At 54.7% G+C, this 21,693-nt stretch overlaps 3 protein-coding genes across 4 annotated transcripts; 1 reads left to right on the top strand and 2 right to left on the bottom strand.

The window, feature by feature from the left end:
- The first annotated feature begins 127 nt into the window (after positions 1–127).
- Positions 128–2,180, top strand: CDCA3 (cell division cycle associated 3). The gene is made up of 6 exons (XM_063103432.1): positions 128–283; positions 497–673; positions 907–1,036; positions 1,257–1,550; positions 1,683–1,786; positions 1,921–2,180. The coding sequence occupies exons 2-6, from the start codon at positions 554–556 to the stop codon at positions 2,062–2,064; spliced, it is 792 nt and encodes a 263-aa protein (XP_062959502.1). The 5' UTR covers positions 128–283; positions 497–553; the 3' UTR covers positions 2,065–2,180.
- Positions 2,181–3,786: 1,606 nt separating this feature from the next.
- On the bottom strand, positions 3,787–8,643 carry GNB3 (G protein subunit beta 3). 2 transcript variants are annotated; one of them, XM_063103423.1, is made up of 9 exons: positions 8,587–8,643; positions 8,306–8,344; positions 7,050–7,156; positions 6,908–6,971; positions 6,613–6,775; positions 6,443–6,506; positions 6,143–6,344; positions 4,900–5,116; positions 3,787–3,979 (listed from the first exon to the last, which is right to left on the bottom strand). In XM_063103423.1, the coding sequence occupies exons 1-9, from the start codon at positions 8,641–8,643 to the stop codon at positions 3,873–3,875; spliced, it is 1,020 nt and encodes a 339-aa protein (XP_062959493.1). In that variant the 3' UTR covers positions 3,787–3,872. The 2 variants fall into 2 exon arrangements, with proteins under 2 accessions (XP_062959493.1, XP_062959489.1); XM_063103419.1 differs by having other exon boundaries at positions 6,440–6,506.
- Positions 8,644–10,108: 1,465 nt separating this feature from the next.
- P3H3 (prolyl 3-hydroxylase 3) lies at positions 10,109–21,209 on the bottom strand. Its single transcript, XM_063105677.1, has 15 exons — positions 20,694–21,209; positions 19,715–19,867; positions 19,155–19,359; positions 18,946–19,077; positions 18,331–18,467; positions 17,701–17,790; positions 16,556–16,608; positions 16,369–16,436; positions 16,131–16,255; positions 13,144–13,245; positions 12,649–12,799; positions 12,274–12,391; positions 12,097–12,172; positions 10,756–10,896; positions 10,109–10,596 (listed from the first exon to the last, which is right to left on the bottom strand). The coding sequence occupies exons 1-15, from the start codon at positions 21,207–21,209 to the stop codon at positions 10,432–10,434; spliced, it is 2,232 nt and encodes a 743-aa protein (XP_062961747.1). The 3' UTR covers positions 10,109–10,431.
- Between the last annotated feature and the right edge of the window lie 484 nt (positions 21,210–21,693).

The following is a 21,693-nucleotide window of genomic DNA, read 5'->3' on the forward strand; positions in this document are numbered from 1 at the left end:
ACCGGCACTCCTCAAAGGCTCACGACGTACAGCTCGCCGGCCGATTCTGAACAAGTCCCCATCCCAAGAAGGCGTCACCCCTGGGCCGCACGCTCTGCGTGATAGACGTCCTCCCGGACCAATGGCTTCCTGCGCTGGAGGCGCGTCTCATACAGCGGGCCTATGGGAGTCCACGTCTGCTCAGCCAATAGGGTCAGGGCAGAGGGCGTCGCGGGAGGTTTGAAACTCGTACCTTCGGAGGTTGATCCTCGAGCTGCTGTGCACGCAAAGGAATCGGGGCCCGGTAAGCGATTTGAATAAATCAATGGATGAGTTAGAGGGCCCGGCAGGCCCAGAATAAGCTGCTCGCTCAGCCGCACTCGTCATTAACCCTTCAGAGGCCTCTGGCCCAGGGGCCAGGAGGTCCCTCGGCTGAATACTGGGAAGATCGGGTGGTCTGGTGTCAGAGGTCCGACATGGTCGCGGCAAGGGCTGAGACCCGAGTCTCTTCTCACAGGCATCACCTCCTCGCCCCGGGCCGGGCCCTGCCCCCCACCCTCCCGTCCTGGTTGACATGGGTTCGGCCAAGAGCGTCCCAGTCACCCCGGCGCGGCCTCCGCCGTACAACAAGCATCTGGCTCGAGTGGCGGACCCCCGTTCACCTAGTGCCGGCATCCTGCGCACTCCCATCCAGGTACTCTAGGCCGAACTGGAGGAGGCAGAGAAACCGTCTGAATTCTTGGGCTTCTACCTAACCTGAATCTGAGAGAGTCTTTACTCCCCTACCCCTCCCTCCCTCCTTATTTTCCACATTCTCATTCTGCGTGGGGTAGACCGAATGTCTGAGAGCCTTGGCAATTCCTGCCTGGAAATGGGGAGGAGAGAAGAGTCAGGGCCCAGACTCGTTCTAGCCTATGGTCCTGACAGGTGGAGAGCTCTCCACAGCCAAGCCTACCAGCAGGGGAACAACTAGAGGGTCCTAAACAGGCCCAGGACTCAGATCCCCGCTCTCCTACCCTTGGCATTGCACGGACACCTATGAAGACCAGCAGCGGAGGTAAGTGTTGGGCCCAGGAATGCTAATGAGGCTGCCACTTACTCTCAGGGCTTCTCCTTACAGGGACCTCCGTCCTCCTGCTTTGGACCCATCTCACCCTGATTTCCCTCTTTCCACTCCCTCGCCCACCTAGGCGTGAGTCCTAAGGCTCCTGTACTTTACCTCCTTGCTGAATCATTTCTATCAGATAGTCACTGCTCACCTCACTTCTTTCCTCCAGATCCTCCTAGCCCACTGGCGAAACAGCTGAATGAAGTGTTTGAGACTGCAGCCTCCAAATCGAATCTTACCCCTGAGCCTGTTCTACCCCTGGGGGCACCTTCATCTTCTGAATTGGATTTGCCTCTGGGTACCCATTTATCCGTTGAGGACCAGACAATACCTGGGAACCAGAGTGAGCTCCCCTCTAAACAGCTGTTTTCCAAGGAAGAAATAAGACAGCTCACAGAAACCCCTGTGGCCAGCCAGAGCTCAGACAAGCCCTTGAGAGACCCTGAGAGTCCCCGATCTTCAGGTACAAAATCTAGCAAGATATAGGGAAGAGAAACTGGAATAATGTTCTGGGAATGTCCGTGGATGAGTGTGGGAGGGATAAACTGTAAGCCCCTAATTTTGGGTTCTTGCTGTAACTCCTTACCCGCTCTAGGTTCTACGTGCAATAGATGGAAACCAAACGGCAAGGTACTAGGGAGATCCCCCCTCACCATCCTGCAGGATGACAACTCACCCGGGGCCCTGACACCAAGACAGGTAAAGGCAGAGAGGGTAAAAGCTATTACTAGGATATCCAACATAGAAGGTGGGAAGGCCTTTTACCTAGATCTTCGCTCTCCTGAACAACAACCCCGCTCGCCACCCCCCAACTCATATACTGCCTTTTGCAGGGTAAGCGGCCTTCTCCTCTAAGTGAAAATGTTAGGGAACTAAAGGAAGGAACTGGACGACTTCTGAAAACTGGAGGACGAGCATGGGAGCAAAGCCAGGACCAGGACAAGGAAAATCAGCACTTTCCTTTGGTAGAGAACTAGACCCTGCATGGCCCTAGCACTGGACTCACCCAGCGCCTGGTGATATATTCTGTGTCCTCTCACCCCTTCTTTCCCAGGAAGACTAGGAGAGATTTTTTTTTCTTTGACTCCTCCTAAACTGCCAACTCTGGGACTGAGAGCTTTATTGGACTTTCTTTGTGTCTTATGTGTTTCTTGTATATTAAAGGAAGTGGTTTTAAATGCTTTAAAAAGTTATACCTAAACCTTGCACTGAATCTTCAGAGTGTAGAACGGCAGCCTGGAGAGCTGTGTCCCTGGCCTCAGTGTCCCCCCACTGATACTTCTGAGCCTCTTTTGTGTACCTCCCTTAAATTGTGGTGTTCCCCAAGGCTCTTCCTTGGCCCTCTCCCCTTCCTCTCCATTGGTGTTTACTTCTAGGGCTTTGATTATCACTTACCTATATTCTGGTAACTTCTAGGTCTCTCTCTAACCCTGACCTTTATCCAGCTGCCCTATAAGCACTTCAAGGTCAGTTTGTCTAAAATTGAATTTATTATCTTCTCCCAAAAGCTATTCCTCATCCTCTTATTCCCTACTTTTGTAAATAACAGCATTATCTACCCAGCTGCCCAGACCTAAACCTTGGCCATCTTCTCAAATCCTTCCCTTTCAATATTCCATATCCTAGCACTTGGTCACTAAATCCTGGAGACTCTTTGTCTTTAATCTCTTCCCAATCCCTCTCCCTTGCTGCTCTGTCCTGTCACTCTTACATTTCTTGCCACCTGCCTCCTATCTTGTTTCCCTAGTGCCAGTCTTTCCTCCCTCCATTTCCTCCATCTACACTGCTGCTAGGGCGCCCTTTATGGGAAGAGTAACTGATCATGTTACTACCCTGCTTGAAACTCTTCAGCGGTTCCCATTGCCCTGGCGTTCAAGGCCTTTTATAATCTGACTCCTTCTTAGTATAATCCTCCTGTACAAACACATGCATATGCACCATAGGCAGGCTGTGGTGAAGTGTTGCACACACACTGCCTCGGCCACCTGGTGAAGCCTTTTCCTCCTAACCTATCTCAGGCCTCCCCGGGTGAGGCTTTGGCTTCTGCCTTCACCCTTCTTTCTGCCCACAAGCTGTCCAGTACCTAACCTTTATCATAGCACCTGCAATACTTTATTGCCCTTACGTGGGACCTGGATCTTTTTGGAACAGAAGTGGGGTGGAAGCCAAACATCACAGATGTACAAGGGTGCTACACTTTATTTTTTTGTTTTCATTTTTTTGCATCTGTTTGTTTGTTTTGGTGGCTGGCTGGTATGGAGATCCAAACCCTTGACTTCAGTGTTATAACAGCACTCTAGCCAACTGAACTAACTTGCCAGCTCCAGGGTACTACACTTTATTGCAGGGAAAAAAAGAAGGTAGAAGGAGAAGGGTGCCAGGACCCTGGTGGTGCCAAAGCCATAATCATGGAGCCAAATGCCCTACAGCCAGGTCTAGACAAAGGAGTGGCTCTGGGAGAGGAATCCTAGGGCCTGGGTCTTCAGGCTGGAAGCCTGCTGGGCCAGCAAAGGGCTCGGGAGGGGTTGGTTGTCCTCGTTCATTAATGGAGAGGCTGTTAGGACTATGGGGAGGAGAGGCCATGGGAGGAGATGGGGCAGTTCTTTGCCCCTGTGTCCCTGATGCTGCCTCCCAAAGGCATATTCCCCATATTCCTCTCTGCCCTCAAGGGAGAAAACTTAGTGGGAATGGCACCTAGGATACAGAAGAGAAAACCTGAAAACGACTGGAAAGGGGAAGGTGGCAGCTGAGTGTCTTCATGGCATTGCAGCTCCCTCCAGCCTCCTCAGTTCCAGATTTTGAGGAAGCTGTCCCAGGAACCAGTGGCCACAGCCATCCCATCAGCTGTGACCCCCAGGCAGCTGACCCTGTTATCATGACCAGAAAGGATGCCTGAGGAAGAGGGAAAGGAGTTAGACTGTCTCCTCTGCTGATTTGGAAAGCAGTGCATGTGTGGGTGCGTGCATGTACCCAGGAATCCTAGATAGGATAGGGTAGGCTGAAGTCTCAGTCCCTGGAGGAGACTGAGACTGAAAGAGGATTAGCCCTAAGGGAAGGGGATTCTCTTGACAATTTATGAAGAACTTGGATTGGAGGAAGGGCAAGGGGCAGATAGGGAAAGGTTGGAAGTGTCAGTGTGCTGTAAGAAAAACCAGTGACACCTTGATGGGCACTGGAGAACAGAGAAGGCAATCCTGTCGTCCATTCCTTTGATTCCAGATGAAGAAACTGAGGCCAGAGAGAAGTGGCTTGTGCAAGGGCACTCAGAAAGTAAGCAACAGAATCAGGATTTGGATCCTGACTCTAGTGCTATTTTCGTTCAGCACCTGGCCTCTCCCAAGGGAAGAAGCCACACTGTCTGGTTCAGTTTAGACCAGGCTGATCCTAACTAAGGCCCTAGGTGGAGTCAGGGCCCTCCGCTCACTCCAGGTCTCCATGATTCTGCTCATTTCCATAGTTGCCTGAGGCTGCTCTTTCCTTCAGTGGATGCCCCCAAAACCTCAGGAACTCAGAACTGACTGGCCACTCGAGGTCCACAGGTATGGGATGACCAAAAGGAGCTCCTTGGGCAGGGAGCAGCCTCAGCATTGGGCAGTGGAGAAGGGATGCTTAGGGTAACTTTTCTTTGAGGAAGATGGTCCTAGGTTGGGAACCAAGGGGTACTGGATTCCAGTGGTAGAGTTATCCAGTAATTAGGGAAGAGCAGAAAGAGGGTCCCAGCCAGGGGGAGCTAGTAGGAGTGTACAGAACCGGGAGGGAGGACTGGGGAGGGGCCTTCCAGCTGAGGTGGCATAGGTGGGGCTGGTCCTTACCCACACGCTCGTTCTTCATGGAGTCCCAGACATTGCAGTTGAAGTCATCGTAGCCTGCGAAGAGCAGGCGGCCGCTGAGGGAGAAGGCCACGGACGTGATGCCGCAGATAATGCTCTCATGGGAGTAGGCAGTCAGTTCCTGATCTGCCCGCAGGTCAAACAGGCGACAGGAGGCATCGTCTGAGCCCGTGCAGATGGCCTCTCCATTGGGGAAGAACTGAGGGCACAGGCGGCACGAGGATCAGGGCTCAGACCTGAGGCAGCCCGCCACCTCTCCTGCATGCGCCCTGGCTCCCGCCTGATGGCTCCAGGGCAAGCTGCTTCTCAGCCTCCGGCCTGTCCCTTCCCTGGCCTGGGGTGAGGAGGAGCCACAGCATGGCTATTCGCTGCTGACATTTGTCACGCACCAGCTGCATGCCGGTAGCTTCCCCTGCACCCCTCACGGTTCCTCATTACTGCGCTGCGGGCAGGCATCACTTGCATGTCGCAGGTGGAGCGCCAAGGCTTGCCCAGTGTCCCAGACTCTTAGACCCCACAAGTGGGCTGCAGCAGGGTGTGTAAGAACAGGGCCAGGCACTAATGCATAACCTGAATCCCATCATGAGAAAATGTCAGATCAACTCAAACAGTGGGAAAGTCCATCAAAAACTGGCCTGTCTGTGATCTTCAAAAATGTCAATGTCGTGAAAGACAAAGAAAGGTGGAAAACCTGTTCCACCTTAAAGGAGACTAAAAAGATAAGGCAAAGAAATGCAATACATGTTTCTGGATTGGATCCTGGACAGAAAAAAAATTGCTATTAAGGACAATTTTGAGATAGCTGGTGAAACTTGAATAAGGACTGTGGAGTATTAAATAAGGACTGTGTCAATATTAAATTCCCTGATTTTAAGAATTGTGCTGTGGCTAGCTGTGGCTATGTTAGAGAAAGGCCTTGTTTAAAGGGTAAAGAAAGAGGCACGACATCTCCAACCTACTCCCAAAAGACCCGGAAAAAATAAATATCTAAGTGTATCTCAGTGTGTGTGTCAGGCTCTCTATTTCTCTACAGACAGAGAAGGACAAAGCCAGTGTGAATCTGGGTGGAGGGTATATGGGAGTTCTTTTTGTTAATCTTGAAACTTTTCTGTAAGGTGAAATTATTTCAAAGTGAAAAATTAAAAGTTAAAGAAAGGGCTAGGGGAGCGTAGGCAGGGTGAGGGGGTATACTGGGGGGTCCCGGGAGTCAGGACGGGGTGCTCACACAGATGGCATTGATGTCCGACTCGTGGCCAGTGAAAGTCTGACGGCAGGTCCCCTCCCGCACATCCCAGAGCTTGGCACTGGCATCACAGGCTCCCGAAATGAAGAGTTTGAAGTCAGGAGATACAGCCAGGCTCATGCAGTCACCCGTGTGTCCCACAAACACAGTCTTCTGTTGCCCAGTCTCAATATCCCACAAGGCGCTGCCGGGAGGAAGGAAATCGGTCACAGAGAAGGGCCACGCACCCAAGACAGGGCTTCCTCCTAAGCCCCAGTACCCACAGCTCTCAGCCCTCACCACGTGGTGTCCCCTGAGCTCGTGACAATATTGTTGTCGTCTAGGAAGCGGCAGCAGGAGAGATAACCTGGAGGTGATTAGAAGGACAGTGCCCTGGCTGCAGAGCCATGACTGGCCAGGGACCTGGGGTTCCCTGGGTCCCTTAGGACAGGAAGGGAAGGTCTTTTGCTCACCTGTGTGAGCAGAGAGCTCCCGGCTGACCTTGACGTTGCCCTCACGGGATTTGAGGCTGTAGATGGAACACATGTTGTCCAGCCCCCCGCATGCCACAAAGTTCCCTGACGGGGCATAGGCACAGGTCATGACCCAGGAGGAGCGTAGTGGGATGGCGTGCACCTGCAGGGAGGGTGGGTTTGGGCAGAGGCAGAACCTGAGCTGAGCTCCCAGGTGAGCAGGGGCCGAGACGGGTAGGCATAGTACCCCCAAGAAAGATGCAGTGGCAGAGGGCTGGGGAGGCAGGGCTAGTACCTTGTTGGTGGTATAGGTGTCCCACACGATGAGTTTCCCGTCTTGCGAGGCACTGACCAGCAACCTGGGGAGAGGGCACCCCACGTCATCCAAGCCTCTCCTTGCTGCCTCCCCACCCCCCGGGGACTTTCTCAAGCCTCACTTGGAGTCAGTGGCCCAATGCATGGCATAGATTTTGGCCAGGTGCCCCCTTAATGTCCGCCGCGTCCGCATCTGGACTCGTCCCGCCACCTCTAGGCCAGACACCAGCTGCGGAGAAAGAGGCATTAGATATTGGGGTGAGCAGGGTACATACCCAGATGTCTGTCACCGCGACTGATCTGTACAAGTTCCTCTTCTGAACCAGGCTCTAGGGCAGGCCCCCAAGCCTTAGAGAACAAAGTCCCTGCCCTGGAGCAGCTTAGACTGATGTGGGAGACAGATACATGCAAGGCCAGTGGTGTGTTGCTAAGTGTTTAACAACCGCCTCTCCAGTGCCATGATATAAATACTCCCACCTTGACCAATTTCAAGCTGCCAGTGTGAGGTCACCGAACATGGACTTGAGAAGAGAAGCACAGAGTTGGTTCTCCTGAGCCCGTGGCGCCTGCTCTCACACACCACTGCAGCATGGCCAACTCTTTAACTGGCTGCTCAGGATGTCACCGCCATTCTGAACTGCACCTCTCAAAAACTGTGGTCCTAGGCCCCTTGTGGTCTAGGCTGGAGCTCCGGAGTCAACAAATTTGATTTGCCATTACTTGCTTTGTTATCTCGGGCAAGTTACTTAACCTCTCTGAGCCTGTTTCCTCAAGGTGTGAAATGAGGCTTATCATAGCACCTACCTTACCTGGTTGTCATGAAAATTAAATGAAGTTATGTACTTAAGCAACTTAGCCCAGTGTCTGGCTCATGGTAAGTGTTTACTTGTATTATGCACATATTTAACCCAATCTAAGATGTTGTCAACTCTAAGAAGCACCACTATTTTATGTATCACTGAGAGAAAAAATGCTGCCAATTATAACAGTAAGGCAGCATCCATTGTTCGATGCATCTTGATTTCAGAGTTGTCAAAATGTAAAGAAATGTGCATCTTAGAATTGATGAAATACAGTATTAGACAACTAGCAACTGGACTCGGTAAGGGCATTATGATTTACAAACTACTTTTACTCTCTTTGTCTTCACAGCCCTGTGAGGGGTGTGTGGTCGCTCTTGTTTTATGGACAAGCGTCTGTGTCTTTAGCATTCAATATGGTGCCTGGCCCAGAGCAGGTCTCACTAATGTTTTTTGAGTGAATAAATTAATGCCGTTCCTCACTCAAGGACACGCTGTACAAACACCAGGTTGTTGCTGGTCAGGGAGCTCTCCTTTCCTCTCCTCGTGCTCTGCCCTAAGGGGTTGGGAGGTCTCACCTCTGCCAGAGTAATGTCAGCACAGGCTTTCCTGGCATCCTGCAGGGAAAACAGACATCAGGGGAGGGACAGGGCGGTATGTTGCGGGGGAGCATGGGGAGCAGGGCTTGGGGGGAGTCTCAGATATGAGATCCAAGTTCAGAAAGTCTTTGGTCACTTCTAGATCGGAGGTCTCTAAGGTGTCACTCAAGAGTGAACCCAGCCCCCTTCCCTCCAGGCTATACTCCCTCATGTCCCCAGTCCTGTTTTCTGGGGTCCCCAGAGGAGGGTTCTGGGGTTACTGCAATCTGCTTCTTGAGCTGCTCTGCTTCCTGCCGCAGCTGCTCCATCTCCCCCATGGCTGACAGGTCAAGGGGTAGCTCTGGCTCCTGCCAAGAACATGGGGTAGGTGTTGGGGAAGCCCCACCGGGCCATCTTTCCATCCTTCACACCCCACACCAGACTCCTGAGGAATTGGGGCATGACTGGGTACCTGTGCTACCTACCCAGATAGGCCCTCCAAGTTTGGAGTCCTGGGCATCCAGCCCCAGCCCTGCCAGAGCCCTCCCTGCAACCCCCAGCTCCAGAGAGCAGAGCCCCGGCCAGCTCCCTCTTACCTGGGCTCTGGCTGGACCTCTCCCAGGTTTCCAGCTCCGGTTCCCGGGCACCACCTCACTCCCTCAGCTGCGACGCCCGCCCGTCACCGTCACCTGCCCCGGCTCTGCTGCCAGAGGAGCTGGCCTGGCCCGGCCCCGACTGAGGGGAGTGGGGACAGGACACGGACAGGGAAGGGTAGGGCCGAAGACGTCAGGCAAATGAAATCAGCTGGCAGGGGTTCGGGGAGAGGACAGAGAGGGAGGGAGGTGCGTGGCTTCCAGAGAGACTTGGGCCCAACCTGGAGGAGAGGCGGGGAGTGTGGGGCCGTACAGAGGAGCAGCCCCCACAAGCCCTGAGAGGGAGGAGGTGCAGGGGTGCTCCCCTGGTCAGTCTGTCTGCAGGCAGAGATAAGAGCATCAGGCCCCATAGGATTAGAACAAAGCTGTGAGGATTAAGGGTTGGGGTCTGGGAGGGGTGCAAAGGAGCAGTAGCAAGCACAGCTCCAGTGGCCCCCACCCGTGGGGACGATGCCGGCAGCCAGGGCTCACTTAGTACACAGTCCGGGAGCCAGGATATAAGGGTGATGGATGGCCCCAATGTCAATACCCCAAATTGTGTTCCTTAGCTCAGGGTAGTGGGGGAAGAGGGTTATGCTGAATATGGAGGGTACAGGCAGGAGCTAGATTAGAAGGGACTGATCTGGATAATCCTTCTTCTCAAAAACCCCAACCAGCTGCCCCTGGGTCTGATCCTGGGTGGGGGAGAGAGGTACAGGGGAAGGATGGACAGGCCTGCCCGTTTGGGGCAGAGAAAGGATTACAAAGGGAGGGTAACCCTATCCCCTGCTGCCAGTCTGGGGTCTGGTCCTGTCCATGATCCCATGACTCTGGGGCCCTGCTGGGACTGTGAAAGCAAGAGCCAGAGGGCTCAGGCGGCCCTAAGTCTCAGTTGAGCTCCGAGAGGGAAGACAGGGCTTAGAGTTGGAGGCCCAAGGAGCAGCTGTCAGGGGCTTGGGTCTATTTGCATGAGGGGAGCAGGTGGCTGAGATTTCCCTGACAAATCATAGACTCAAGTGGCCTCACTTCTGGGAGGCCCCAAAACACCTGTCTTCTCCCAGGCCAGCCACAGCCACCACAGAAACCGTGATACACCCAACAGGCCCCTGGCTGAGTGGTCTTAACATTCTTTATTACACAGGCTGGGAGGGGAGCAGTGTTAGTGCGCCCTCTCATCCTCATTTAAAGCAGTCAGCCTCCTGCCCCTGCCATCTCTTTTCAGGGATGCATAGTGTCCTCTGTCTTAGGGCTACAGGTCCATCAAGTGAGGCCAAGCTGGGCTCCCCAGGCCTGGCAAGCTCTGGGCTAGTCTGTGCAGTGTCCTCTGAGCTCAGGGCTGAGCAATCCTTGTGGATCCCCAAATGGTGGAGAGGCAGGGACAGACAGCTCGCTGTTCTGCTCCTGATGTCACATGGGGACTTCTTGTGGGTCCTGGCATGGAGGTGACGTTTCACAAGTCAAGAGGCCACATCCACAATGAGCTGGCTCAGCTGCTCACAGCTCCTCCCGGACCCGAGGTGGCTTTCCAGCCTTGTCTTGGACCCGCTGAAGCCTGCGGCTGGGGGGTTCTGGGGAAGGGTCTCTGCTGGGCATCTCTTCATCCTCCTCGTCCTCCTCCCCCTCCGGCTCCTGCAGCAGCTGTTTGGCTTCTGTCCACTCCTGGGTGGTGTGTGGAGGAGACTTTCCCAATCCATCCCCTGCATCCACCTTCCCTGGACCATCTTAGCGCCTGCCCCCACCCGTGAGCCTACTCAATGGCTGCCTGCCCACCCTTTCCACACCAGGAGAGCCACATCACTTCCTACCCCCACTCCTCACCTGCTCCCTGTGCTCAGGTGCCCATGTGTGCCACAGTGCTAGGGCGCAGCGTCGTCCCCGTGTCACGGCCCATACACCATGAGGATTCTCCACACCAGAGCTGAAGGCCACAAGGCGTCCGCAGCGAGGGCGAACCTGGGCCTGGGGGGAGGGCAGGGTCAGCTGCAGGGACCGGCCATCCCTGAGAACCTGGCCTCACTCCCGAGAGCAGGATGTGGGCAGGAGGCACAGGGAGGGTCAGCTCTCTTGCCCATCAATTCCTGCTCCTTAATTCAGGAATTGGCTTGGGGCAAATGGGAAATCGGCCTCAACTTGGGGAGCAAAAATGCCAGACTGGGGCACTGGAAGGAGTTGGAAGCCAAAGGGAGAAGGGGCCTCCACCAAGGGTCTCCTGCTGGTTCCCTCCCCTTGGTGCCCTGATTTTTCCTGCTCAACCCTTTGAACCCAGGGTGTGAAGCCATCAGGATGTGAGCACGGTACCAGACTCTGGGTAGGAGGGGATAAGGATCTTGGACACATTTTTCCACCCTGAGGAAGGCCTGGATTATAGGTGGATAAGTAGAGAAGGAAGTGATTGGGTAAGAATTAAAAATCACTGCCTCTCTCTTCCTACCCAATTCTAGCCCCTGGTGTCTACTTAGACATTTCCATGATCCAGGAATGGTAGGTAATACCACCTAACATTTTTTTTTTTTGGTGGTTGGCCGGGCATCTGAACTCTTGACCTTGTTAAAACACCACACTCTAACCAACTGAGCTAACTGGCTAGCCCCTGCCTAACATTCATTCATTGTTAATTATTATCAGGCACTGGTTCATTCTTTTAAGTATACATCATCTAAATGGCTTTTTAAAATTTTTTCCTTTTTATGGGCAGCAGGATAAATGACTTTTTATAATTATCCTTTAAAATAGGTGCTATAATTACCACCCTCACTGAGGAAACGGAAGCTCAGAAAGGTTAACATCCACAACCTGAACTCAAGTCTCAGTGGCCCCAGCATCTGTGCTGCTTATCTCGCTGCGGGAGGAACAACTATTTCGAGTTCCCTATAATAGGGACCTGGGGTCCTAGAGGTTCCCCTGCAGGCTGTGCTTCACCCACCCTCCTTTAGCAGATCCACTAGAGATCCACTGGGGAGCCTTCTCAGCCTCCACTGTTAGAGATCCTGAACACAGACAGTGGCAAGGAGGCTGGGGAGGCAGTTAAGGGAAAGGGTTAAGGTGGCCTCAGCCATTTCCCTGCATTTGCCTCTGGGAACCTTCTGTTTTGAATCCTGACCCCACAGCTGGGCCCTTTCCCAGCTTGTTGTCACACCCCACAACCCTCACCCCACGTACCGTGACAGTGAGGGCATTGGGCTCTGTGAAGAACAGGTCCCCGCCCTGGAAGTCATCATTGAGGTAGAGGACTCCACTAGGGGGGGAGAAGACAGGAGGCAGTGAGACCCAATCCAGGCCCAGGCCTGCTGTGGGATGACTTTTGCCCACCTGCCTGACCTCTGCCTGGCTGCCCACCTGTAGTCTCGATAGGTGTAGGCTGGGGGCTCCCGCCAGCACTCCCCGGTGTCGGGGTCCAGGACACAGTTGTCCACATGCACTGGGTGACTCAGGTCCATGCGCTGCTCTTGCTCTCCTAGGACACAAAGGGGTCTGCTGCATGCCTCTGTGCCCCCATGCCTATCTGTTGTCCCGTGGTCGCATGTCACCCTCATCCACCCAGCAGCTCTGGGGTCACAGCTTGACAGAGAAGCAAGGCCTCTACCTGGGCAGGGGAGTCAAAGTCTTTCTGGAGTGAAGACTGAAACACACACAGGTTGGGGGTGCCAAGAGTGTACAGTGCCCAACAGGGGCCGAGGTCGGGGAGGAGCAGCTGGGGTCCCTGGTGGTTACCTTCTATGGCGCTACGGCACACCAGGTGGGTGAAGGAAAGGTGCAGGGGCCGTTCCGGGGAGAAGTAGGCCTGTGTCAGGGTCCGCACGCGCTCGCTCACCTCCAGAAGCAGCTTAGCACCCTGACTGCCCACAGTCCCAGCCTGGGCCAGCTGCGGACAATGAAAGTAAGGGCAGAGAGAGAGGAACCATGGAAGGGTGGCCCCAGCCTCGGCCCAGACCCCGCCCTACCTCCACTGCTCTCCACCCATGGGTCTGGAGTCTCTCAGCACCCAGCTCCATCCATCAGCCCAAACTGCTCTTGCGATGAGCTCCATGAGAACAACCCAGGCCCCTGCGTCTCAGAACACCTCCTTTCTCAACCCTGGGCCCAGGGCTCAGGCTGTCCCCGTCCCAGGGCAGCTCCTCCACAGAAGCCCAGGCCCTGGAGCCCAGCTTCCTGAATACCCTCTTCTCGGTTGTGAGTATCGGACTGGGTCATGGTGCCTCCTCTCACCTGCACAGCCTTGAGCACCGTGAGCCCCTCAAAGTGTTCATGGGGGGTGTGAGGGGAGCGGCGACCACGGTAGCCAGACCTGGCTCCAGCCCCAGCTGCATCCTAAATAGGAAGGCAGTTTACTGTGGAGTCACTCTGCCCGGTCCACCTCACTGCCCACAGGGCTATAGGACCCTCCCTCCAGTCCTCCCACTCCCTGGAAGAGACTAGAAGCTCCATTAGTTCTCTTGTGGCTCCTTTTCCTGAGCTGCCACCTTTTCTGAGAAAATGACCATTATCAGGGTTGTCTAGACTGTCATTCTCTGGTAAAGGTCTGGAATCTCATTTGCAGAGAGGACTGTGGACAGAACTGTGGAGAGCTTCTGACAGCGGGGAGGGAGCCTCCGAGAAGGGAAGGACAGCTGGGGTAGTAGGGCAGAGCTGGGGACTGGACAGGAAGGGCTTGATCATTAAGCCCTGATGAGCCTCTGTGGAAACAGGACCCTAACAAGAAGTTCAGCAGCTGGGCCAGGTCCTGGCAGGAAGCTGACTCGAGGTAGGGGACAGCATCAGCTGGGGTATCACTGTCTGACCTCTGCCACACGCCATGTTCTCTCAGACAGTCTACACACCATGGCTCCACCGCCTCTTGACACCGAGTCCCAATTACCCAACCATCTATGACAAATTTGTGCTGAGTACCTGCTGTGTGCCAGGCACCATTCTAGGCATTAGGGACACAAATGTGAACAAGAAAAGGTCCTTGCTGTCATGGGATTTATATTTTGAGATAACAAGTAAATAAATAGACAAAAACATAATCAGAAAAATTCAGATGGAGAAAGTGCTATGAAGAAAATTAAACAGGGTTACAACCTTGAGAGTGTCCAGACAGGCATCAGGGGACAGCCAGTTGAAGAGGTGACATCTACAATGGAACCCAATGATGCAAAGGAACAACATGTCTATCTGAGGGGGAAATATCCTGGGCAGAGAACACAGCAAGTGCAAAGGTCCTGAGGCCAGAGTGAGTTTAGTGTGACCAAGGAGCAAACAGAGGGTCCAATATTTGGGGGTTACCCTTGACTCCATTCTCTCTCATCATCTTCCACACAGATTTAGCCCTAAACTTCTCTATCTTCAAATTTCTAAATATTTCTCCTCTGTTTCCCTTGAAATGAAGATCTAACCTAAGGCAGTGGTACTCTTTAATCCCTTCCAGAAGTTTCCCCCATCTTCTTTCCCATTGCATTCTACACACTGCCACCAGAGGGATCCCCCTGTTCTACAGGATGGTGACTCCAGACCCTGCACTTGGAGGCTGTACAGGAACACAAAAGTCAACCCCTCCTTAAATCCTTCAATAGCTGTCTACCATCTCCAAATAAAGTCCAAACTCCTTGGTAGGGTACAGAAGGTCCTTGCTGTCCTGGGTTTTCACCTCTGGGTGCTCTCCCTATGCTGCCTCTTGAAGATAACAGTGACAGCCAACACCAAGCACTTTCTATGTTCTTGTAAGAGCTTTACCATGTACTAACTCATTTATCCTCACAACAACTCTATGACAAAAACACTGTTATTAGCCCCACTTTATAGATGAGAAAGCTATGCTCAGAGATGTTAAAATAAATTGCCCAAGGTCACACAAGTAACAACTGTTGGAGCTGGCCACACTCTTAACCCCTGTGCGCCCCTGCAGTTCCCAGAATGCACCTGTTCTCCCTCGTAGACTGACTTTCCTCTCCTTCTCTGCCGGGTTAACTCATCCTTGCGACTGAGCTCAAATGCCACCCCCTCTGGAAAGCCTTCTATGACTCTGCATTTCAGTGCTTCTATTTAGATGAGTACATACTTTGTTTACCAAACTTATACCTGCTCTAATTATGTGTCTCCTTGTCTGTCTCCTCTATGCATGAGCTCCCAAAGGGCAGAGTCTGTGGTCATCTACCCTCCCCAGAACCTAGCCATTTTGAGGACACAGCAGGTACTCAGTGAGTGTGTGTTGAATGAACACTTGCCTAGAATGAGGACTGAAGCTTCATAAAATGGTAGATTCAACCTGGTGAGTCATTCGGCCGAAACAAGGAGGGGATGCAACTGACGGGAAAGGAAGCCTGTGTGTAGAGGATTCATAAAGCAACTGTGCTTCACAGGGCCTGGTTTTCCAAAGCCTTGCAGTTTCAAATATTGACCTTGCAAAGGACAGGAAATTTTCCTCAGGCTATTAAGTCTCTGTTGCAAGATAAGAATTGTAACACAGCAAGGCTGCTGGCTCAAAGACAAGTTACTGACTGATATGTAAAGATCCTGGGAAATTGTGGTAAGAAGAGAATGCTTGCTAAAATCAAGCCTTTGTTGCAAATTGCATTACAGAAGGTCACCTTGCTTGACTTATTGAATGTTACCAGCTTCTATTGTTAAACTTGTTAAACTGTACTTAACAAAACTCCACTTAGGTATCTTCCTATAACTTTTTGGTCTGGAGAATAAATGCAGGAAGAGAACCCAATTCGTGGTTAATTTCCCAAATGGAAGGATGCCTCACGCTTGAGGGTCCTGGGATATTAACCCCTTTCTGGGGCTTCTCACTACTCAAAAGAGATGGGCTTTGAGTAATCTTTGGTGGCTCCATCACCCAAGGGAAAAGGGGTGACAAATCCGTGAGAGGCAAAGCAACACCTGTGGGCCTGCGGGGCCCTCACCCAAGCCAGTCACTCAACTCGGCTAACCAAGGATCCTTATCTGCATATTCACCCATTTTATGCTTTTGTGTTTTTGTTTTCTTCTTCCCATCAATTTCTAGCAAAATTCCTTTGTAAAGAATGACCACCCTATGTCAGCTAAATTAAGAGGGAAAGGAACTTGTCCATGGCTGAGAGGTAGTGGTAAGCCTGGTTCCCACTCTCCAATGACCAGCAGAATAGGGGAGGGGACAGACCAACAGCAAGAGAATAAGCAGCTATGCCTGAGGTTCCCTCATTAGTGACTGTGCTCCAAGGTCCTCCTACCTTGGCCAGCTGTAGCAGAATCCCACATTCAGCTGGGGTGAGCAGCCCGTCCAACACTGCTCGCTCCGACCCATTCAGCTGCCTGGCATCCTGAGTCAAGGTCACTCCCTCCAGGAGGAGCACATCTACAGGGGAAGGGACAGGGAGAGGTGGTGAAGATCCCCTGAGGAGAGGCCCAGCAATAGCTGACAGCACCCAGACCCTCCAGCTCCTGCCTCCTGCCCTCCCAGGAACTCACCCTTCCAGTAGGTTAAGGGTTTTGGCTGCGGAAGCTCATGGTCCCAAGGCCTCTTCTCTTGATCCTCTCTCAGGGGTGAGAGACATGCTCAGTGGATGTACAGGACAGTCCAGACCCAGGCCCCCAGAACCCCTTCCCCAATCTTCCAGTTCAGGCCAGGTCCCTCCCGCCACAGGGCATCTCCTACCTGAGCTTTTCTCTAAGTGCCTCAGGGATGAGGGCCACTGGGGTCCAGGGATCCTGTGACAGTCAAGAAAAGTGCCATCACCCACCAAGTCCAGCCCCTGGAATTCCTGATGTCAGACTCTAAACTACCACACTAAGGTCCTCCTGTATGCAGAGGGGAAGGTGAAGACAGCAAAAGCCCTGGACTCAGTGTCAGAAGACCTGGGCACTGGACCAACCTCTGTAATAATAATAATAACAACAACGACAACAACAACAACAAGAATTTGCATAGCACTTACTATTTGCCAGGTTCTGTTCTAAGAGCTTTATACATGGAAATGAAATTTATCATTTAAGGTTCACAACAGTCTTGTGCTCATTTTGCAACTGAGAGCCCTGAGACACAGAGGCAAAGTGACGTGCTCAAGATCACACAGCTACTAAGTGACAGAGGATTTAAACTAGCTTCAGAGTCCTTGAGTTAACCAGTAGTTCTCAATCAGGGCAATTTTGTCCGCCCCCCCTTCTCCCCCCCACTCAGGCAACATTAGGTAATGTCTGGAAACATTACTGATAGTCAGTCACAAGTCATGGGTGTCAATGTGCTATTGACATCTACTGGGTAGAGGCCTAGGAAGCTGCTGAGTACCATACAATACATAGAACAGTCCCCTTTCCCTCCCCCGCATCAGGTTCAAAATGTCAATAGAGCCAAGGAGGCTGAGAAAGCCTGCTTTATGCTACAATACTAGCTGTGGACACCTCCGCCCTTCTGTCTCCTCTCATAACTACGAGAAGAGTAGTAAAAGGGGCAGCAACAGAGCTCTCTGCACTTTATATCTAATGACATATTGCCAACAGCCCTGTGAGATAGCTGTGATTACTCCAAGCTACAGGTAAGGAAAGGAAGGCTGAGGCAAGCTGAGGTCCAGAGCTTGTTTGTGACAGACATGGGACTGACACTTAGGTCTGTGTGAGGTCAGTGTATAGGCACACTGCCTCTGTCCCTGTAGAACTAGGATGATAGACTCCTCTCCAAGTCTCACAAGATTTTGGAAAAATGGGAAACCCTGTGGTGAACTGATGTGACGTACAAACGTAGGGCACTGCTATTGCCTCCCTCCTGGGCATGCCAAGTGGGGGAAGAAGAGTGGAGTTACTCACAGGATCCTGGAAGTTGGTCCCCAGGTGCTCCAGGGCATAGTAGAGCTGCCTCTTCTCCCCCAGGGACCGAAGGATGAAGCACTGGATGTCCTGGTGGTGGGGGAGGGGTGCAGGAGAAGCAGGTGAGACAAGGAGTGAGTGGGACAGGAAGGGAGCAGGGTGGCCTGGGTTCCAGGGGACTGTCTGTGTGCCCCTTAAGCTCTTCACTTTGCCTCTTGGTTCATCGGTTCAATGGTCCTCTGAGCTGATACTGGGGGAGGAGCGTGTCTGTGCGGGAATGTGTGAGTGAGAGAGAGAGTGTGAGTGTGTGTGAGTGTGTGTGTGTGCGTGCGCGTGCGCGTGTGTGCATGTGTGTGTGTGTGCATGTGCGTGTGTGTGTGTACATGAGCATAAGGTGGGGGCGGGCAGGAGTGGGGTTAAGAGAGATGGGGCTGGGGGTTGGACTCGGAAGTACAGTCTGATGTGGGGAGCAAGGGGTTTAGACAGAAGTCAGATGTTGGGCTTGGGGTTCCCTCTGGTGACTGGAGCAACTGGGTAAGAGGCTGGAATGGGAGGCGGGGTCCAGGTTACTTCTCAGGTATATTTGTTTGACTTAGTGCTACCATATGGGGTAAGTGTGGAGGGGGTTACCTCTCTCGGCCCAAGGCCAGGTCTCGGCTCTCCCAGCTGGGCCTGGTACTGGTTCAGAGCCTTCTTGGCAGCCTCATCCTCCGGATAGAAGAGCAGAACACTCAGGACATTTTCCATAGCCTGGGACAGATTCCCCACTGGAGATGGAGTAACAGGGTGGGGTTGGGGACAGAGACTGAGAACAGCAGCAATCCTTGCACAGAGGAAGAGCAGGAGAAGGTGGTCTCCAGTGCCAGCCAACCAACCACAAGAGCCCCCATCCTCCTGCCAGACATGCAGATCTACTGCTTCTTTCCAAAGTGTACTCACACATACCTGAGCTGGCAGAGCTCAAAGAAGCGGAGGAGAGGAGGGAAGAAAGGAAGGTGAGAAGCAGCAAGGGCAGAGGAGTGCTGTGACCCATCTCCTCGGCTCTTCACAACGGCACCAAAGAAGGACAGCAAGTTAGAGTCTTGCTGAAGTGGCAGTCCCCACAGAACCCTGACAGTGAAACTACAGATCCAGAGACATGCGGAAGGATAGAGAGATGGGGCTCCGGATACCATCAGAGACAAATCTTTGCTCTCCCCATTTCCAACCCCAGTCACTCCCAGGGTCCACCTTTCCCCAACTGACCCTGAGCATGGGCCTCGTGCAGCCGCCTCAGCTGGCTGGGAAGGAAGTCGGGGACAGGGAAGCTGCGACCAGGACGTGTGGCAGTGTCACTCACACAGCGCTGCCGGCATTGCAGGACCCGAATCCAGTGCTCTGTGCAGGATGTACACAATTGCGCACGCTCCCCTGACACCAATCCCCCCCTGCCCCACATTCTCCTAGCTCCTGACCTGCAATGGCCTCATAGAGGCCCCCCTGGCGTCCAGCGCCTTCCTCCTCCTCCTCTTCCGCCCCCTGCTGCTGCTCAGGCCCCTCGCAGCCAGCTCGGCAGCTCTCTATCTCGGCCAGGCTCCCCTGCAGGGCCTCCTCTAGCCTGGGCAGTGCCAGTCCTGCCTCCTGGCGTCCCAGGAGCTCCAGGCTGGTGTCATAGGCTGCCTGTTGAGGAGGGAACAATGAGTCACCTGAGACCCTTGGGGCAGCGGGGGTGGGGTGGGGGTGGAAAAGAGAAGGGTGTTGGTATCATTCATTTGGGGCACAAACTCCATGTGCCACTTGACCTTGGGGAAGAATAGGGGTGGGCCTCAGAATCAGGATGTTAGAGCATTAGACTTTAGTGACCGTCTAGAAAGGAAACTAAGTCCTAGGGAAGGACTCCCCATGCAGGATCACTGAGGACCAGTACCCAGACCTCCTGATACCCAGCCTTGCACAGGGCCACAGTCCAGTGAGGTCTGTGCATCCAGCCAGTCAAAGGCTGGGGACAAGACAGGGATGGTGCTGAGGGTCTCACCCAATGTGGGGGCGTCTCCAGGTCCCGGAAGCTCTGGAGCCGAACCCCACGCATTCGTCTGTACTTAGCCATGTCCTCCCGCATCTGCAGGTGTGTTGGGTTTGCAACAAAGAAGGTGTGCGCTGCGGCTGCTGCCAGGTCCACCTTCTTCAACTGAGGTGCGCAGGGATGAGCGAATCAAAGCCCCGAGGCGGGGTGTCAGACCTCTGCCCCTCACCAGTCTGCCCACCCCAGATACACACTCTGGGACTGCCGGGAGCCTTATGGACCGGTCAGTCAGTCTGCTCTCCTCTCAACCTTCAGACCCCTAGAAACCAGAATGGTGGGCCTCTCAGGAGTCTGGTACCCAAGGGAAGGGGGTCTGAAGACTTCAGAGTGGGTGGGACATGGACAAAGGGCCTCAGTTTGGGAGACAAAATAAAAATGACGGCTAAGCGAGGTGGGGAAGTAGGGGAGACCGGTGGGACCCGCCAAACCCGCAGGTCTCTAGGACCCTGAGCTGGGGTGCGTGTAACCAGGGCCTCCCCCCACCCCCAGCCACGTCTGCAGGAGCTGCCGCCTCCGTAGCTGCGCAGCGCCCGCGGCCCCAGGGGCTCCCGGCCTTCCTCCTCCTCTCGCCTTCGTGAAGCACCCCTCCCGCTCCCCCCACTTCCCGTCCTTCGGCCCCCAGCCCCCTGCGGCACTCCTGGGAAGAGACCTACTGAAATGAAGGTGCAGGCCCTTCCCTCCGCCTCCGAACTCCTCCCGCCCGCCCGAGGCCCTCCCCGCCCCCGGCCCCGTTTGCTCGCAGCCTCGCTGGGCTGTCGGTCCGCGGCCTCCGCAGGTCCTCGCCGCGGCTCTGATCGGATCTACTCAAGTGCAGCGGCCAGTCCCACCCCGAGCCCGGGCGCTAGTATTCCGGCCCCTCCCGGCCAGCTCGAAGCAGGACAGCAGCTCGGGTAGAGTAGGAGCCTGGAAGCGGCGCGGCCCGCGCCCGCACCTGGTAGTAGGCCCGCTGCAGGTAGTTGTAGGGCTCCCGACGGCGGAAGGCGTCCCTCAGCGCGCTCCCCACGCGCAGCCGCGCCGCGCCCCCGGGGCCCAGCCGCCGCGCCGCGCACTGGGTCAGGCACTCGGCGCGGCGGAGCGCGGCGCGGAGGAGCAGGCGCTCCCAGGACCCCTGCGCCCGGCCCGGCCCGGCGTCGGGCCCCGGGACGCCGGGAAGCAGGGCGGGCAGCGCGGCGCCCGGCTCGGCCGCACAGCTGGCCCCGCAGTCCCGCCGCGTGCGGCCCAGCGCCGCCTGGCTGCGCAGCGCCTCCCGCAGCAGCGCCACGGCCGGCGCCCAAGCCCCGGCCGCGTAGGCGCGCAGCCCGTCGGCGTAGAGCAAGTCGGGGGCCTGGGGGGCACCCCCCGGGGACAGCGGCGTCAGGCCCGGGGGCTCAGGAGACCCCGGGGGAGGCAGCGGCAGCAGGGGAGGCAGCAGCAGCAGGAGCAGCAGCAATCGGAGGAACCGGAGCATGGTGCCAGAGCCTGGCCGCCGAAGGGAAATGCGGGAGCCGGGAAGGAGGGAGGGAGAAGGGGGAGGGAGGGGAAGGAAGGAGAGATGGAGAGGCGGAGGGAGAGGAAGAGAGGAGGAATGAGCGAGGCCAAAGGCGGCTGTGCGGAGAGCGAGCCGTGGGGCGGCCGGCGTGAGCGATAGAGAGGTCAGAGGGAGCGGGAGCAGGCCTGGCGCCTCCGTGGGGGACCGGCTGAGGAGCCCGCTTGGACCCGGGACTCCAGGCCCCGAGGCCGTGGCGCGGGCAACTACTGCGGCTGTGTCCCCTCCACTCTCGGGTCCAGGAAAAGGAGTGTGGGCGCCCCTCGCACACTTTTCCGCTCACTCACATTTGGAGAAAGAGCTTTAGATGCAGCGTGGAGGAGGGTAACTGCAGGCCTGGGACACCAAGTCAGGCCCTACCCTTTACTGCCTAAAAAGTGAGCCCCTGGATGGATTTGGGGGGAGG

Source organism: Cynocephalus volans, chromosome 1 (assembly GCF_027409185.1).
Source record: "Cynocephalus volans isolate mCynVol1 chromosome 1, mCynVol1.pri, whole genome shotgun sequence".
Taxonomy (NCBI): Eukaryota; Metazoa; Chordata; class Mammalia; order Dermoptera; family Cynocephalidae; genus Cynocephalus; species Cynocephalus volans.

Excerpts from the sequence above, each read along its gene's own strand:
- CDCA3 (XM_063103432.1), top strand. The coding sequence starts at position 554 with ATGGGTTCGGCCAAGAGCGTCCCAGTCACCCCGGCGCGGCCTCCGCCG. Across the intron at positions 674-906 it reads TCCTGCGCACTCCCATCCAG|GTGGAGAGCTCTCCACAGCC; the intron begins GTACTCTAGGCC and ends TGGTCCTGACAG. Across the intron at positions 1,787-1,920 it reads GGGCCCTGACACCAAGACAG|GGTAAGCGGCCTTCTCCTCT; the intron begins GTAAAGGCAGAG and ends TGCCTTTTGCAG.
- GNB3 (XM_063103419.1), bottom strand. The coding sequence starts at position 8,643 with ATGGGGGAGATGGAGCAGCTGCGGCAGGAAGCAGAGCAGCTCAAGAAG. Across the intron at positions 5,117-6,142 it reads CGGACATCAATGCCATCTGT|TTCTTCCCCAATGGAGAGGC; the intron begins GTGAGCACCCCG and ends CTGTGCCCTCAG. Across the intron at positions 3,980-4,899 it reads CATGAAGAACGAGCGTGTGG|GCATCCTTTCTGGTCATGAT; the intron begins GTAAGGACCAGC and ends CCTCTTCCTCAG.
- P3H3 (XM_063105677.1), bottom strand. The coding sequence starts at position 21,209 with ATGCTCCGGTTCCTCCGATTGCTGCTGCTCCTGCTGCTGCTGCCTCCC. Across the intron at positions 19,078-19,154 it reads CCTCTATGAGGCCATTGCAG|AGCACTGGATTCGGGTCCTG; the intron begins GTCAGGAGCTAG and ends CATCCTGCACAG. Across the intron at positions 17,791-18,330 it reads CTGGCCTTGGGCCGAGAGAG|GACATCCAGTGCTTCATCCT; the intron begins GTAACCCCCTCC and ends CCCCACCACCAG.